Genomic DNA, 18,580 nt, shown 5'->3' with positions numbered 1-18,580 from the left:
GGAAGAAAAGATGACCTGATAAAGAAACTGCTTAAAAGCACCAAGTTGAACAAAAATCAAAATAACTGCATTAATGCTTCAGTGAAACTCAATTTTATTTATTTATTTTTTAAGACATGTTTTCTTTTTATTATTTGAAGATTTTATTTATTTATTCATGAGAGAGAGAGGTAGAGGCAGGCTCCTTGCAGTGCAGGAAGCCCGTTGTGGACTCGATCTCAGGACCCCGAGATCATGACCTGAGCTGAAGGCAGATGCTTAACCCACTGAGCCACCCAGGCGCCCCAAAGCTGGGTTTTAAAAGTGACCGGCTTCCTGTCTTCCCTAAAACTCCCCTCCCTCCTTTCTTAGTCTTTTTTTTTTTCAAGAGCCTGTTAGCACCTTGAAAAGGACCTGAGGCTGGCAGCAGTACATAATTCCTGCCCAAACCAGCTAGATCCTGCATTTCTCTGAAACCATGCCCCTCCCCCTCCCCCCCACTCCCCGCCCAGCTCCCTGGGGGGTAAGGGAGGGACTCGCGGTTTTTGAAGGCCAGAGCCTGCTGCAGCTCCCTTTGCCCACTGAAGCAGTACAGCTATTGTTCTTCTTTATCCCAAATTCTGTCTTCCCTTATGTTTTGTCTCCAAAGCACAGAGGACAGTTTTGGACAACTGTGGGTGATGTATGGACAGGTAAGGAGTGAGGGAATTTGACATCGGAAAGCTTATTATTCTTTCTGCATAATTTTTTTTTCACTGATTTTTTTATCCTTTTGGGGAAGCTCATTAGTGTGGAGGTCAAATTTTGCTTAAAATAAGCTTGAAAACTTATCACTAGGGCCAAAATAAAAGCAAACAATGCAAACTACATGGAGGTGGCACATGCACCCAACAGGCCAAAGTGTTGTAAGAAATGAAGATGTTTCGTCTCCATCTCTTACTTGGTGTCCACAGGCAACACAAGCATGTTTGGGTTCATCCAAACAGGACATCTAATTTGAATCTGCTCCCTGTGGTACCTTGACCACAAAACTCTGCTGAGTGAATTGGTGAGTGTTTTTGTTTGAAATGATCATGTGGACGCAATGTCTTACAGGTACTTGGTGTGTTCCGGGTGCAATTTTTCTTCATACTGTTAAAAAGGAAAACACAGGTCCAAAATGGAGTCATTTAGGCCAAGTCACCAAATGGACTTAATACCTAACCTAGGAGCAAATTCTACCCTCCTCCAGACCTGTAGTCTAAACCTGTCAATCATGAATTTTCTAAGCCCCTCCAATGAGGTCACATGGGTCCTCTCCAAGCCTCTACCCCACCAAAGGAAGGTGAGGTAATCCACCTAATAAAGACAGCCTGCCTTTCCCCCTAAGGGAAAGTGACTTTGCTGGAAACAATCTTTTCTTTTCTTTTGCTAATAACGTCTTGCCCCACCCTCCTTCTATAAAAACCTTCCATTTTGCACAACTCCTAGGAGCCTCTCCCTACTTGTTTCTGGTTCGTGAATCGTTTAATAAAGCCAATTAGATCTACTGGGTTGAATTTTGTTTAACAATACTGAGAATAAAAAGTTTCCCAATAGTCATATGACTTTTGAAGAGTTTTATTGCTGAAAAGTCATTAACTGAATGTTCATCTTGTGAGTTACATCTGTGAGCATATTATGCTCTAGGCAAAACTAAGCTAAGGGGTTAAAACAAAACAAAACTGAACAAAACAGACATCACTCCCTGCCTCTAAAGAGCTTATTTTCTTCACAGTCTACATGGATGATAATTTTTTCACAAGATAAACTCACTCCACTCACAGAGGTGCGTTTTGTCCCTGATATTTAGTCCTATCATGACAGTCCTCATAAAGCCCCAGTAGAGTACAGTTAGCCCATTAAAGCTTGGTTTGCTGGATGGTTACCATATCCTCCAAAATCTCCGTCAAGATCACTTCTTGAATGCTTCTTGATCTAGGTCAGAGATAGGCAAAGTATTGTGAAGAAGAGCCCAGTTGAGGACCTCTGGCTTTGTAAATAAAGTTTTATTGGAACACAGCCATGCCCATATTGTCGATGGCTGCTTTTGTGCAGAGATAAGGAATTGGGAAAAGTATCTTCTTGCTCAAAAGGTAAAAAATATCTATTATCAAGCTCTTTATAAAAATATTTGCCCATCACTGATCTAAATTTCTGGAGCTTCAAGTATAGTATTATCCAACTTTTGACCAGATCTGAGAAGCTTCTTAAGAGATGGATAGAACTTCATAGAAATGGATCTTCACTTTCTAATTTTCACCAGAATACCAGAATATCCATTTCTGTGGTGCTTAATGGGTGGAACTCTTACTATGCAAATCTGTCTGTCACTGCTTAAAACTCTCCTTATTCTTTGGATAAGATTAATGTTTTTAAATGCAATCTACAAGGTGCCTCAGATCCTGACCTCACATACTTTCCCAGCCTTATCTTTGGTCTCTACTCTGTTTCTCCCTACTAGGACCCCAGGGTTCTGCTTTGGGCACACCTCTCTGTCCTTTGTAAACTCACTTCCTTAGTCTATGGAGCAACTCTAATAATGCCCTCAGGTTCCACTCAGCTTAATTCCTACTCCTCCTCAGGCTTCTGATTAAAGACACTGTTGTAGGAAAGGTTTCTTTGATTGTCTCAACAACTAGATTTGACTTTCAAAGGTCCTACATTTTTCTTTCGTAGTGATTTTCAGAGTAGCCAATATGTACTTGCTTTCACTACTTACTTAATTTCCGTTTTCTGGCCAGATTCTGTAGAGTGTGAGGCAGCTCTTTTCTGTTTGTGGCTCTATCTCCAGTGCTTACCCATTACTTTATTAGTGAATTAAATTTGTGGAATGAATTGATGAATGCCATAGAACACATACATGAGACATTTAGTAGTGAACTTGTTCTCAGTCCTCGCTGGGAGAGTCAGATCAAGAATGCCCGACCTGTTGGGGTGCCTGGGTGGCTGAATAGGTTAAGCGTCTGACTCTTGGTTTTGGCTCAGATCGTGATCTCAGGGTTGTGGGATCCAGCCCCCGTGTCCAGGTCCATTGAGCGTGGAGTCCCTTTGGGATTCTCTCCCTTTCCCCCCTCTCTGCTCCTCGACCCTTCTCCACACTCTTTTTCACTCTCTCTCAAATAAGCAAAATCTTAAAAAATGCACTACCCAAAGCATATTTCCCCGAATGTTTTAGAAAATTATGCAAAACTGTTCTGTATCATAAGTTGATACATCTATCAGAGTTCAACACTAATGAGTGCTTTTTCTTTTCTTTTTCTTTTTGTTAGCAAAAGCAATGCAAACTTTTGCTGTGTTTCTTTTTCCTGGATGCCAAGAAGCTCAAATGTAAAAGCATTGCTTATTGAGAGCTTAAGAGCAATGTTCTCCAAACCCAGATTCCTGGTAAAAATTCTTCCTACTTTCTTTACATGGCTTATGAGGACTTTTATTTATTTTTTAAAAACTCTGTTAAGTATTTGCTTCATGTCAAGTTGCCTCAACTTTGCATGATTATATCTCGATCTTATTTCAGACTCATGACTTTTCTCATCGGAGCAAATTTAGAAAACTATATAAACAGTGCCTCTTTGGTCATAGCTGAACAATGTGTAGGAATGGAAGCTACAATCGGATGCAGGAGGCTCTAAGCATTCTGACTAAAATTACATGACTGCCTTGGGCCAGAGGAGAGGGGATGGAGGAGGAGTGGGTAAGTAAATCAATTAAAAAAAAAAAAAGGCAGCGAAATAAACTGGAGTAGGGTGTCCAGTACTCATGAAATTCAAACAGCATATTCATACATGGTATCAGCACCGAGGCTGAACTTGGCTACATGTGCAACCAGTGCAGGACGCAGCCAAACATGTCTACAGTTTGAAAATGAAGATCTCCCAGGTCACTTCTTGCTTCACTGGCAGGCAAATTTTCAGGTTGCTTCTGCCTCCCTAAGTCTGGGGGGGGGGGCGGGCGGGGGAGACAGGGGGCAGGAGGTGACTTAAAAGATCTCATCTGTTTTGGAGTTTGGGGCACTTAATCATAAGTTTGCACTTACTTCAGAAGATTAAACAATGAGTGTTTATGAAATCAAGAGAAATGTGTTTTCCCCCCAGAAATTTCCTTTTCAAAGACGTCTCTGTGCACTCTGGCTAATTTAAAAAGAGCCCCATAGGGTGCTTATTTTTTTACACATATATTGCCAAAGTAGTTCCTGTTTTGGTTTTAATGTGTTCCTTCTTTTTAGTGAGATGAAAGAGAACTTTCTTTAAAAAAGACTTGTCTGCTGATCATGTTTGTTAGAATGAGCCTAAATAAAGCTTCTGTTAAGAGTTTAACTGTTTAGCTAAATCCTCTGGGCGAAATTATCTGGCAGATTTTCGGCTTTAGTTGGACTATGTAACCAGAGTGCTCTTTTTAGCCTCTTTCTAACTTGAAATTTCTGCCTCCCCCAGGACTTCTCTGAAGTGAAGGTCTCTAGGAAGGAGCTCTTTCTCTCTATCCAGTTGACTTAACTTTTTTTTTTTTTTTTTTTTTTGCATAAAGATACAAGTGCTCTTGACTCATAGTCCCTACCCCCTACATATTGCACAGACAGCTTTGTTACCACAAGGCAGAAAGCCACGAAAAGAACCATTCCTTGAGTGCTTCAAGGTTGTGCCTCTGACTACTGTTTTATACAGTTTGAAATGGACAGACATTAAAAACAACACGGAGACCATTCTTGGAGTTTGAAGGTCAGCATCACAGTCAAAACTCACAACTGATTTCCAGAAGATGGAAATGCTTTCTTTCCTGCAGGGTGCTGGATGAAAGGACTTGGAAGGTGAGGCCCCTACTACAAAATATGCAAATATGGAATGCTTTCAACACAAGCTCCAATGCCAATAAAGGATCCTTGGCTTTCAGATTCAATTAATTCAACTAAATCAAAGCAGTAAATATTATCTAAGCTGAAGATTGCTTCTGCTTCATTTAGGGAAAACAAGTATTTACTAAACAAATGGATAAGAACACAAGATGAGAAGCCTCTACGTTATCTCCTTCAGTAAATAAATACAATTTGACATGCAAATCGTAACCTTTCTTGTTTTTTTTTCTAGAGAACTTTTTTTCTTGGCTAGAATAGGCTTTTTAGGAATTTGGATCAGTCTAGCTTGTTGTCCGGCAAAAATGAGTATATTCTAAGTTCCATTTTCCAGCGGGGCTCCGACCCTTTCATTCTAGCTGAGGTACATCCAAATCCACGATAGTTTTTACAATCATGGTAGGCATCTCTGTGTGGGACCTCTATATTAATTTCTTTATTGCACTTCCTCTAGCCATTTGAATGTTTGTTCCTTTGTTTTAGTTGACTATCTTGTGTCAAATGAATGATGTGACGTCACTTAGTGCATGTAAATGCTAATCTACTTTGAGATGTTAAATTCAAGTCCCTTAAAAAGGTCAAGTTGCTGCTTTCCTTAGAAGTGAAAATAAAACCACGGACTGTGCCAACATTTGGTTAGATGATTATTTTACTGAGCTTCCTGAGTATTATCTTCTCTCTTGAGAGTAACATGTGGACATCATTATCCGTTCTTGTCTCAGAAGCTGGGAAGGATGCATTTTACCCAGACTATAGGACTTGAGGGAAGGAAGCAAATAACAACTCACTGAAAACTTCGTTGATACTTACCGGCTGCTTTTGCACATTAAGTTGGTGGGTTAACTTTTTTCTTTTAGGAGAAAAGATTTCTAACTTGAGATAGCATGTGCCTGGATAAAAGTTTCGTTGGTTTCGAGTTACAGAATTTTGCCACTACTTTTCGAGATTTTTAGTTTTAAGTAATCTCTATACCCAATGTGGGGTGCGAACTCAAGATCTGGAGATTGTCACTACTTTTTAAAACCAGTTTTTCTGAAACATCAGTTTCTAGATAGACACCACCTCGGGAGAGAGACATCTACCTCTGGAGTTTTTGATTTAGGGGGCCAAAAGTTTGCATTTCTGTCAATTTCCTGGGGTGATGCTGGGGTGGAAACCACTGAGAAGTCCCCACCTCCTGTCCTATTAGTTTGAAGGGAAGGCGAGATCCATATTCACTAAGTTAAAAAAATGCCATAGGCTGGGGTGAAAACTTAAGAACTTTGTAATGATTCTTTAAAGTTTCCAATTTTCCAAACTTGATTCTTATCATCTGTCTCTTTCCCCATGACTACTGTTAAGCTTTAACCCTGAAAGAGGTCTTTGGCAGCTGGGGAGATGCAGATAAACATCCACTAAGCCTGAACCCTGGAGGAGACAGAGTATATGGTGGTAACTTTACAAAGAGCAAAGTAAATGGAATCCCAGGGTTCTGCAAAAAGGAAGGAAACCAGGTCCTGGAGGGGAGGCCTGGCTTGGAGAAGTGGCCCTGGCGCTTAACAATAGAAAGTTCAAGGAGAATTCCTGGAGGGCAAGTGATCAAGTTCCAAAAGCCCTGCTGAGATAGACACAAAACCAGCCCTTCAGCTGCCCTCCTGCTTCTTCCACCTGCCGCCCAGTGGGCTCCCCTCAGTTGCTGGGGCAGGGGCAGTGTGGGCTGACCCCTTCCTCCTGCCAGTGTAGGCCAAAGGAGAAGTGCGGTGCTTTTTAGAGTCAGACATAGAAGGCATTTTCGCCGCTTTCTCTTAAGGGCCCCTAGGGATAATTTTCATTCCAGCAAAATTATTTTATTTGGCAGGTTAATGTTTTAATAGGTCCTTTGATTCATTTTTCAGGGAGCCTTTTAATGAATGTAGCTGTATTTTCCTGGGTATGTCAGCCATGTGAGGTCTCTTCAGTTGCCTCAAGTTTTGTTTGTTTTCTCTTTCTCCTGTCCCTGTTCATCCCCGAAATGGTCTTCTAACTCCACAGGGTTTTATGTCTCGCAGGGACCTTTGGAAAAGGTAGTATCAGGAGCAGGCCTCCAAGTTTCGGAGTCTGTGACTTGAGAGCTCAAATCTGGTTGCAAGACCCTGGGTAAATTCCTCATTTTCTTCAAGACTGAAATCTCTAATGGTTCACTGCCAGTTAGACCTCCCTGGTGGCGCTTGGAGAAGGACACAGGAACGCCCCTGCTGCACTCAGCCTGGTGGGCCCTGCACCATGATATGAGACCACTGCTCTTGCTGCTGGTAGGCAACGTTGTCATCCCCTTTCCTCCCATTCTCCCCAACCCCAAGAAACAGGGTTAGCCCCAAATCTGCGTGCCACCCTCGGATTCCCTGTCCTCTTGTGTCTTCTGAACCCCAGTAGATCTAAACCTGGTAGAAATTGCCTTAGTTTGTTCCCTCAGATTCACACCTAAGCAAAGCAAGGCAGAGTGCCAGACGGGGAGGCTGCAAAAAGTGGTCTCCTTCCTGTGGGTAACCAACAAAAGAATAAATAAAAGGCACAGGTCTCTGTTGAAGAGATAACCCCACGTGCAAGCTAAATTATTTAAAGATTTAAGTGAGAACTGGAGACGAAAATAGCAGTCACTTCAACATTACCTCTTTCCAATCCATCATCCTCAGGGCTTTCGAAAAAACAAATCTGATCCTATCACTTCCCTGTCAAAAATAGCCCCCCTCCGAACATCCTATGCTTCCCCAACCAGTTTTTTCAAAAAAGGTTATTTTCCTTCTATTGGTTTAAATCTTCAAAATACTCCAAGGTCAGACCCCTCTTCTTCTTCCTCCCAAAGAGAACGAATTACGAGGCAGCCTCACTGGTTTAGAAGAGATTATTCACTTTGGGGGCTTCTTTCTCTCCTCCTGCAGCCAAACACACTCAAAAATAAATGCCTTGTCTCTATTTGCTATTAACACCGTAGAGAGCTCTCCCACTCCACCCTGTACTTTTTGGCTTCAGCTGTGAGTTTTCTAAAGCAAGCACCAGAGACACATAACTCTCTATCTGGAAGTAAGTTCCAGACAAATACAATTTTAGTGAATGCAGCTAGCTGACTGGCAACAATGAAGCCACTTTCAGTTCAGCCAGGGAAGTCTAGGAATCCTAAATGTGCCTTCAGGGGAGGGGATGGTCCAGATGGGGAACAAGGTAGGATCACCCTATACCTGGGAAAGGTGGGCAAAGGCCTTCCAGACAAACTTGTGAACTGTGACAGAGCCATTACAAAAATTCTGGAACCTTCCTGGCAATAATCCAGGAATCCTGGATCTCATGAGTAAATTGAGACGCGGGAGCTTAGGAAGGACACTTCCTCAGCGATGTCAGGATAGAAGGGCAGCGTGAGAGAGTGGCACATAAGCAAATGACACCACGGTTCACCGGATGTAAAAATACTGAAACATGTCTAGGTGGTATAAGGGGAAACAAAGCAAAAAAACCTTTGGCAATGTGGATGTTACCACAATATTCCTGAGCAACAAATCTTACTTTGGCCTCCATTTCATTTGCTCTGGAAATGCAGTCTATCCTAAAACAATGTTTACTTACAAAAGAAAAGCACTTTCTGCAATAATCTAACAGGGCAGCCAGGAAAAAAAGTGCCATGGAGTGGAGTTACTTATCTTGTCCTCTCAAATATTGATTGTCCAATTTTAAGCCGCAAAAACTCTCTATATATTATTTTTCACCTGGTAAATCCCAAGTGATGGTTTTGATTGGACTCATTTGTATTTTGATGTCTATTTAGCATCATTCAAGAGCCTTTCCTGTGAGTTGGGCATTAGGCATTGGGGTACAATAGCGAATTACATAGGATGCCTGCTCCCAAAAATTTACAGACTAGAAAGAGAGACTAGCAAACACAATAAATCTAGGGTGTTTGCTAAGTCCCAGAGCCAGCGGAAAGCAAAGCAGAATACTGTAGACATTTACTCAAGTGCAGAGTCAGGAAAGCTTCTTGGAGGACTAGCAGAAATTAGCTGGGGAGAGGGGAAAGGGAGAGGCTATCTCAGGCAGCGGGACTAGCATATAAAACGAACAGCATAATAGCTTCATTTAGAGCTATCATCTTCATAGATTAATAGTTTAGATGAGTTCCCCAGTGCAGGGCCATGATGACATGCAAAAAGTGGCATTTAGTGACTTTAAAATTATTCAATTAGAAGACCATGCTTTATTCTAATATGGATACCTTCCCTACTTTGGGGATGTTAAAATGTCATCCTTTTCCCAAAATGATAGTGATAGCAGATGGTAATGTGATTAAAAAAAAATTCTTTGGCAAAATAAAACATTTTCAACCTTGTGTTCATCCTTAAATTTTACTAGTCTATGAAATAAACAAGTTTATTCCCCTGCCCTATGTAAGTCTTTATTTTTTTTCCCACTTTCTCATTTTGGTTGCAAAACACAATACTCAACAAGTGTATAGGTTGCTCTGATTTGTAGGCCAGAGCAAACAGTTTTAGTTACAGTTGAGCTGAGGGATGGGACAATAAATCCCCAGCCCTTTGAAATTCTAGTTAGTTGTCCAATAGTTACCTCTATAGAAAGGGCTTTCTGAACTCCTGAATGCTCTTTCCAAAGACATTTGTGCTTTTACTTGCAAACTGATTTTGAAACCGAGGTTCATTTCCTGGATTTGCTTTGATAGGCTTCCTAAGTTTTGTTTGTTTTTAATGTAAATTTTTCTAGGTTTGGGAAATAAATCCAATATTATCAAATTGCCTGATGACGATATAAGCCAGTGGATGCTTATTTAGTGCCGGAGATAGTGCTAAATTAGTCTCTATAGTTATTCCACTTAGTCCTCACAATAACCTTTAAGCTTCTGAAGAAAATAGTATGCAGAGAAGCAAGTAACTTGCCTCTTACAGTCAAGAGTTGGATTTGTAAAGACAGGTGACCCTTCAACAACACGGGTTCGAGCTGCAGGGGTCTACTGACAGGAGGCCTTTTTGATAAATGTTATACTATATTGTAAACGTATTTTCTCTTGTGATTTTAATAACATTTTCTTTTCTCAGCGTTACTTTATTATAAGAATACAGTGTCTAACATATATAATATACAAAATATGCCTTAACTGACCATTTATGCTATTGGTAAGGCTTCTGGTCCACGATGGGCTACGAGTGGTTAAGTTTTGGGGGAGTCAAAAGTAATAGGTGGATTTGACTGCTTGTGGTTCCTTACCCCTAATCCCTGCGTTTTTCAAGGGTCAACTGTAGTTGACACTGCCCTGTAGTTTAACCTAACAGCAAAACGAGAAAGTGCCTTTATAATTCAAAAGCTGTCAAGATACACTAGCTTGTTTTTTTAGATGAGACCACCTCTGGAAAAATATTACTAAACATATGTATATCCAGAATTGAAAATTGTCAGTAATTGACATTGTGCACTATGGAAAGCTTGCATTTAGGACCAATATTCATTTCCAGTTCTTTCCCAGTGCTCTCCCTAGATTCTCCAGGTAGAAGAGTAATTTCTTAGATCCATTTGTCTCTTAAAAGGATGATTTAAAGAAGGAAACATACACATGCAATAAAGAACAGTGTGGAGGTGAGTTTAACTTTCTGATAACCCTATTCAACTGATTTTAAAAGCTTTCAGAAGGGGTCCAGCCGCTGCCTGGGAAGGCACTTATAAGTGGAGAGAAGATGCACTTTGGGGGACGAGGCTGAGTTCAAATCCTAGCAGTTTGTTACCTTCATAAATTTTTTTTGCAGAAGAGTCAAATGAAGCTCAGAATTATCAGCAGTCCAAGTTGGAGACCAGGCTTGGAGGAGAAAAACCTTCATTTGATTGCTCATCTCATGCTCAAATGACTGATAAAGTGAGGGAAATGAACGGAGCACACGATTGAGGGCGGGTGAGGTTGGGAGGGAGATCAGAAGACCTTGTGCTGGGGCTCTGGTCACGCCAGAAATTTACTTCTGTTTCCCTACCTCCTTTTTGCGTAGTATAAGGGGTTTCACGTCCTCAATGAATGACCATGATCTTTATTTTTAAGCACAGTTCTATCTGAAAAGTCCTGGAAGGACACAGAGGTACTTCATTTACCATTATTTTTGATGCATTCGTCCAAAGAAAATTAGGACGTTCCCATGTAACTAATTACTGTGTATGGATGAATAAACAATCTCAAGGGTGTTCCTTCAAACCCAGTTTTACGTGTTCCATTTAAACAATAAATGTCTTCTCCCTCCGCTTTGCAACATCCTCCTTTTGCTTCATTTCTATACCCGCTGGCTCAGTACTTAAAAACACAGACACACACACACAACTCCAAGTGGTGTGTTTTGCAATATTGATGACCAACTCAACTCAGGATATTTATTTCCATCTGGTGGAGTCCGACTTCTGCCTCTTGTTTGCTTCCTCCATCTGCCGGGACTCACCATCTCCCTTTTTCTGCCCCCTCCTCCTTAACCGAGTCAGGCTTAACCCTCTCCTGGGCTTAATCATTTTAGCAGGCTCAGCCCTAGTACAACAGTCCTTTTTTTTTTTTTCTTCTTCTTCTTTTTTTTTTTCTTTTCTAGTTTCGCCAGTAGGGTTTCCAGTAAACTCAGATGCCTACGACTAATACTTTGACAAGCTCCAAATTCACTATTTATTTTTTTCTGTTTTTCTAATGAGCAGCAGAACTCTAAGGGCCCCACAGTTATTTGGACTGGATGGGGGGGGGGGAGGAAGAAGAGCAGCCAATCTTTGGTTAGGGTATAAACGGTGTAAAAGGCATCATACTGCCTCCCCACTCCCCAATTCCGCTTAAACTTTGCGGGCGCCGCGTCTACACGGATCTGGGGTGCCGGGCTCTGCCGGCGGCGCGGGGCCGGATTCCCCAAGGTCCGCGCTCCTCTCCTCTGCGCCCCGAAGTTACGGCGGCCGCAGCCCGACGCTGCCCTTTTCTGTATTTTGCAGTCAGACCTTTACGGAGCCTTCGCTCCGCGCCTCCCCTCCGCCTCCGCCTCCGCGAGCCCGTGGGCGCCCGGCCCCGACCCCGGGCGGCCGCCGCTCCTCCGGGTCCGCACCTCCGGCGCCCGCGCGCGCGGACCGGCCGAGCCCCGCCGCCCCCGGCCCCGCGCCCCGCGTCCCGCAGCCGCCCCAGCGGGGGGAGGAGCGCGGCCCGGGGCGGGGCTTTCACTCGCGCACCCGCGCTCGGCCCCCCGCCCCCGCCCCCCGCGTCCCGGCCCAGCCCGCCGCCGCCGCCGCCGCCGCCGCTCGGGAGTTTATTTGTTTACAAGCGGATTACGTCAGCCCCTCCCTCTCGGCCGGGCCCCGGCCCCCGCCCCCTGCTCCCTTTGCCCGCCCCCTCCGGCTCCGAATCCGCTACGTCACAATGGTGCGATCTCCGGATTGGCTGCGGCCGGCCGTCCCCCCCCCCCGGCTACGCCACTTCCTTTCTCGGCGCTATAAAAGCTACCGCACGGCGCCTGCATCTCTTCGCCCCTCCGAGCTGGAAATGCAACTGTCGGGAGCTTCGGAGGCTGCGGAGCTGGACGCGGAGGCGGCTGGGGAAGTCCGAGCGATGTGACCAGGCCGCCGTCGCTCGCCTCTTCCTCTCGCCTGCCGCCTCCTGTCGTGAAAATAACTTTTTTTTTTTTTTTTTACTATAAAGGAGAGAGAAAAAAAAAGTAGCTGCCCGCCCCTCCCGCCCTCTGTTCCTCTCAGCCCTGTGAGCCGCGAGGGAGCCCGGGGTGGCCGCTCCGCCGTCGGGGCCGCGCCGCCGAGCCCCGGCCGCCCCGGGCCGCCCCGCCCGCCGCCCCCATGCATCCCTTCTACACCCGGGCCGCCACCATGATAGGCGAGATCGCCGCCGCCGTGTCCTTCATCTCCAAGTTCCTCCGCACCAAGGGGCTCACGAGCGAGCGACAGCTGCAGACCTTCAGCCAGAGCCTGCAGGAGCTGCTGGCAGGTGAGGCGGCCGCGCCGGGCGGGCGGGGGGGCGGGGGCGCGGGCGGGAGCGGCCCGGGCCGTCGGGGCGGCGGGAGTCGCGGCGCGCTGGGCGGCCGCTAACGGCGGGTCCCGGCGAGGCCCCCGCGGCCCCCCGCGCCCCGCGCCCCGCGGCCGGCCCTCGGAGGGGAGAAGGACGGGCGCGCAACAAAGAAACTACGGCCCCCGGGCGGGAGCTGCGGCCCTCGGACGGGACAAAGGAGCTGCGGGGCTGGGGTTGCTCCGGCGCCCCCCCCCCCCCCGGCCCGTCGTGCGCTCGGCGGCCCGGCCCGGGGTCTCCCCGCGCCCCCTCCGCGGCCCATTAATCACCGGGTTCGTCCCCGGCCGGGTTACAGCCCTGCCCGGCGCGGGGCTTAGGGCTGCTGGTTTTCCTCCCCTTCGGGGTGAACAGCCCGGCGGCGCCTCCGCCAAAGCCGTCAGGCCCATTGTGCGCGGCCGGGCCGGGCCCCCGGCTCCCGGGCCGGAGGAGGTAGAGGCTCCGCCGGGGCCGCCCCGCCGCCTCGACCGGCCGGTTCCTGGGAATGGGTTTGTCCCGCGCCCCGCGCCCCGCCGGGTGCCCTCTCCAGGCCCGCGCGCTCGCCGGCCGGCCCCGCGCACGCTCGGCCCCGCGAGGGCAACGCTGGGCATTTTTTTTTTTTAAAAAGTTGGTGGCTTCACATTTTTCACTTCTCAGAGGAGCCGGCGGAAGCGGGAAGAGGCTGCGGCGGGATGTGTAACAGTAACGATCTAAGTGTTGTTTCTCTGTTCTTTTCCTCCTCCTCCTCCTCCTGTCTTCCTATAGAACATTATAAACATCACTGGTTCCCAGAAAAGCCGTGCAAGGGATCAGGTTACCGTTGTATTCGCATCAACCATAAAATGGATCCTCTGATTGGACAGGCAGCGCAGCGGATTGGACTGAGCAGTCAGGAGCTGTTCAGGCTGCTCCCAAGTGAACTCACACTCTGGGTTGACCCCTATGAAGTGTCCTACCGAATCGGAGAGGATGGCTCCATCTGCGTGCTGTACGAAGCCTCGCCAGCAGGAGGTAGCACTCAAAACAGCAGCAACGTGCAAATGGTAGACAGCAGAATCAGCTGTAAGGAGGAACTTCTCTTGGGCCGAACAAGCCCTTCCAAAAACTACAATATGATGACTGTATCAGGTTAAGATATAGTCTATGGATGGATCATCTTATAATGGATGGATAAATTTGATTTTTGCTTTGGGTGGGCTCCTCTTGGGGATGGATTATGGAATTTAAACCATGTCACAGCTGTGAAGATCTGGCACAAGATAGAGTGGTAAAAAAAATTTTTTTTTTAAAGTGACAGTGCCATAGTTTGGACAGTACCTTTCAATGATTTAATAGCCTGTGAGTCCAAGTAAACGATCACTTTATTTGCTAGGGAGTGAAGTCCTAGGGTGGTTTCAGTTTCTCCCAGATGTTATACCGAAACATTTTTCCCATCAACCCCTTTAAGGCAAATCTGTATTTCAAAGAACCTTTCTCTGCAGTAGATCTTGCAGAGGAAATTTGCACTATTACACTTGAAAATTGTTAACTTTTTTGGCAGCTCAATAGGAAAGCTCGACATTTTAAACATGGTAGTACTGGAAATTTCGACAAGACTTTTACCTAGCACTTAAATATGTATAAATGTACATAAGACAAACCTAGTAAGCATGACCTGGGGAAATGGTCAGACCTTGTATTGTGTTTTTGGCCTTGAGAGTAGCAAGTGACCAGAATCTGCCATGGCAACAGGCTTTTAAAAAGACCCTTCAAAAGACACTGTCTCAACTGTGGTGTTAGCACCAGCCAGCTCTCTGTACATTTGCTAGCTTGTAGTTTTCTAAGACTGAGTAAACTTCTTATTTTTAGAAAGTGGAGGTCTGGTTTGTAACTTTCCTTGTACTTAATTGGGTAAAAGTCTTTTCCACAAACCACCATCTATTTTGTGAACTTTGTTAGTCATCTTTTATTTGGTAAATTATGAACTGGTGTAAATTTGTACAGTTCATGTATATTGATTGTGGCAAAGTTGTACAGATTTCTATATTTTGGATGAGAAATTTTTCTTCTCTCTATAATAAATTGTTTCTTATCTTGGCATTTTAATCAATCTCTTGTCATGATTATAGAGGCTCAGCTCTGAAAGCTATGTTTCTCAGAAGACTTAGGTTCTATAAGCTATGTGAATGTCAGTTGCACACTGGTCATGCCGAGAAACATTTGATAGAAGTGAAAGTGATCTGTGCATGCATATTTAGGTGTTAGAGGAAACACGGGGTAACTTTTTTTTTTTAATCTCTAAAGTCAAAACATGGACACATTCCCAGGCTAATCTCATGAAATGAGGATAAAAGACAAAGGTAACATCTACCAGACAAAGTGATACTCAAAAGGATTGCATGTCCTTGCTTCCCCGTTGAAGTGAAGATCTAAATGTTCCATTCTGGCCCACCTTTGAAAAACAATTATTTTGCCCCCACGGAATCCTTGTTCATTTAGAAAATCCTGGGGTAGATGACCCGTAGTCTTAAAAGAAGCAGGCTAATCACTGCAGATTGGTTGCTTTTTGCCTTTCATCAGCTGCAAGATGTACATAAAAATCACTTAAGCTGGAATTCAACAAAAGGTACGTTCATGAATTTTTATTCTCAAAAGTTGAAATGTGAGTTCTCGGTTCCTCGTTTTCAGACTTCTGTTTTCAGCTAAGTTCTAAACCTAAATGAAACGTGAGTGCTGGAGTGTAAGATCCCTCCACGACCCCATATGGTGGAAACTTGTTGGCAGTTCTTGGGTTGTAGGGGGTAACATGGTTCTTCAGCGGAAATTGCTGCGGGAATTTGGAGTTTTTCTCTCTCCACAGTTAGTAGCTTAGTGTATAGTGGCTCTTTTTGAGGTATTTATGTAAACATGTTCACACTGGAAATAGTCCTCAATTTAGGTTACTTGAAATTAGAGGCAGATTTGGGGATTTATTAAGGACTCTGATCTTGCAGTAAGTAGACTACACGGGAAAACCCAACTGAATACGCAGGTATTTAGAATACAGATCATGTCTGGGTACTTTATAGGCCGTTCTTGGGCATTTGCGTTAAAAACACAGCACATGGGAACCCCTTGCCGATTATGGTTTTATTTTTCAGGGTGTCCTTTGAGAAAACCGTCCAGTTTTTCAAACTTGACTGTAGTAAAACAACAGGTAGTATATAGTCTTTACACCCGTCTCACCCCCGTTCTGACCGCTGAGTGTTTACCACCTGCATCTTATCAGCTAACTTCTTTGAAGCCAGGTGGTTGATAAAATTCTGCACACTAAATCATTGGAACCGAAGGCAGGGTATCCAGAGAGTTGGATATATTCTGGTACCCAAAACTTGTGTCACAGAACCTATTCTCAGATGGAAAATTATCTTTGAAGATTTTTGCCTTCGGACTTTTAGGTGCTTAAAAAGAAATTTCGGCAGGAAGAGAACTTAAGACATTTTAGAGTTTAGGTGATACCTGGCATGTAAGGAGCTGTTAAGTTCCTCTTTAAAAAGGCTTGCAAACATCGCTGAAACCTAGCATCGGGCTGTTTCCTGGGACTTTAACCTTACATTTCCCAGACACTTCTACGGTGCAGGAGCTGTTGGAAATTTCTCAGTCATTGCTTCCGGGGGTGGGGGTGGGGGTGTTTTGCCTCGCTGTTTTGATGAAAAACATGAGTGTCTGTTGGATGCACGTGCAGGTGTGTACCAGTCATTTCTGTGTGCCTTTTAAAGAAAACGTAATAGTGGCATAATACGAAAGGCTCCCACACTGCCTGAGTGAAAGGGCAGTTTCTCAGAAATCCTTTCAAAAAAGGATGACTGCTTTCAAAATCGTTAATTGCCATTAGCACCCAGAGTTCATAATCATTGGCAACCTGTTCAGGAATGTTACTTTCCGAATTTTAAGGGATAGTTTTGAAAATACTTCCTTTTCTCGAAATGTACTGCCTTGGCGCTGTAATGCTAAGCAAGGCTTACCCTAGTGTATGCAGGATCCTGTGGCCGTCTCCTCCGTCTGCAGTGGGAGTCACATGTCCATCTGTGGCCTTAATTTGCAATATTTCTGTATTAATAGATTGGAAAGGCCACTAGAAAATTGCTTACCGGCACTGTTGCACAAATGGTTTCCTTAAATCACTGTTCCTCAACAGTTGCAAGTAATTCTGTTTTGTGTAGGTGTCGCAGATCGTGGAATTGGCCCTCAGGTTAAAAGGAAGCAGTATTCCTGACTTCTGGGGTTTAATAATGAAAGGTCAAAACAGTATATTGTATATCAAAGTTGAAAGATCGTTCCTCTCCCCTTGGCTTCCTCCTCCCCCTTGACTCCCAGGTTTCAGCTAATGTGATAAGGTGCTGTTGATAAACTATGGGGAGAATTTATCAATAGTTTCATTTCGGGTTGTCTGAAACAATAGATCTTCTTCTTTACCTGAAGAGATAGGCACTGCAGATGGTCTAGTCCCATCTCAAGTCTGCAGCTGAACTTTCGTACGCGGCTGCTGCTAAGGTACAACCACACTTGATTTTTTGTGTTTGGAACACAACAGTGTGAAAAACTTTTGGAGTGAAAGTTTGTCCTACTAACTGAACTAAGCTGCTTCCTGAAGTCAGGTGTAGGCCAGAGGAATTGATATGTGATAAGTAATAGTTTCTGGCTATTTCTAGAAACTATAATTTTTTTTTTTTTGTAGTTTTAAGATGCTCCAAACAAGTAAGCTTTAGGTTGTACCAGTAGTGAGGATTGACTCCATTTATTTCCTCAACAATTAATTTGTGGACTAGCATGGACACCGGTCTTTGCACCTTGGCTAACCGATTCCTTTTGGTATTGCTCAGTGTGTCAAATGGTGGAAAAATGAGAAGGCTGCCAGTTAAGGATTTTCAATTTTTGTGTTTTCAGTCGTCGTTGAATAATCTCACAAGGAACATTCTGGAGTTCAACTCAGACTTTTAGGGAAGCCTTTTCATGATATTTACCATTTCAGTGTTGATGAATATCGAGAGGTTTTTGTGGCAGAGTTTGGGAAATACGACTGTAGGGATTCTGTGATTCATGAATGTGGGACAAAGTCTGCACTCCCGTTTGAACATGCAGGTCAAAGTGGTAGTAAGCTTTATGGCCCACGGAGTGGGAATCAGGCTTGGGGGAGGAGGGCTGAGAAGTCTAAGGAAGCATGCCGCTCGAGGCATTTTTAGAGAAACTCAAGTATAGCGCTTAATGTCTTGGTCTAGGTATTTTATAAAGGGAGAATATTTTTGTAAGCTGTTCTACACTACCTGCTTGTTGGCCCCTTTCCTTGTACCTTTAAGTCGGGAGGCCGTTTGTAACCCCACTCCTGAAGCTAGAAGGGTGATTAAGTGTAGGCCACGGACACCTAACATCCCAGTAGAGACCACCAGGCAGGAAACAACGGTGGAGTTAACTGCGTTCCTGTATTTGAAGACTCTCACGTCAGACACTAATTACTGTTTCGAATCCTAACAAGACGTGGTCACCTATGGGCACATTTAGTTTTAATAATTCTCTAGATAGTGATCCCCAGAGTACCTTTAGGTCATTCTTTCACAGTATTTGTGCACCTGTGTCCCTGTGTGTATGTACAAGCACATGGTATATTTTATAAACAAATACACATATTGGGGAGGTACTAAAAACCCTGTGGTTAGGGGTGCGTGGACCAAAAATATTTAGAGACTTTCTCTAGATCATCACGGAAGTAGGTGGGTGCTCGC

The 18,580-nt window shown here is 44.5% G+C and overlaps 1 protein-coding gene and 1 long non-coding RNA gene across 2 annotated transcripts; both read left to right on the top strand.

Moving 5' to 3' along the window:
- Positions 1-520: 520 nt before the first annotated feature.
- Positions 521-5,098, top strand: LOC112654593 (uncharacterized). The gene is made up of 4 exons (XR_003133139.3): positions 521-671; positions 3,270-3,384; positions 3,515-3,691; positions 4,522-5,098. It is a non-coding gene; the product is annotated as an uncharacterized LOC112654593 (long non-coding RNA).
- A 7,203-nt stretch (positions 5,099-12,301) lies between these two features.
- BTG1 (BTG anti-proliferation factor 1) lies at positions 12,302-14,927 on the top strand. Its single transcript, XM_025438979.3, has 2 exons — positions 12,302-12,788; positions 13,608-14,927. The coding sequence occupies exons 1-2, from the start codon at positions 12,641-12,643 to the stop codon at positions 13,973-13,975; spliced, it is 516 nt and encodes a 171-aa protein (XP_025294764.1). The 5' UTR covers positions 12,302-12,640; the 3' UTR covers positions 13,976-14,927.
- Positions 14,928-18,580: the final 3,653 nt, after the last annotated feature.

Source organism: Canis lupus, chromosome 15, assembly GCF_003254725.2.
Source record: "Canis lupus dingo isolate Sandy chromosome 15, ASM325472v2, whole genome shotgun sequence".
Taxonomy (NCBI): Eukaryota; Metazoa; Chordata; class Mammalia; order Carnivora; family Canidae; genus Canis; species Canis lupus.
This window is presented reverse-complemented; position numbering and strand designations above follow the sequence as displayed.

Excerpts from the sequence above, each read along its gene's own strand:
- BTG1 (XM_025438979.3), top strand. The coding sequence starts at position 12,641 with ATGCATCCCTTCTACACCCGGGCCGCCACCATGATAGGCGAGATCGCC. Across the intron at positions 12,789-13,607 it reads CCTGCAGGAGCTGCTGGCAG|AACATTATAAACATCACTGG; the intron begins GTGAGGCGGCCG and ends GTCTTCCTATAG.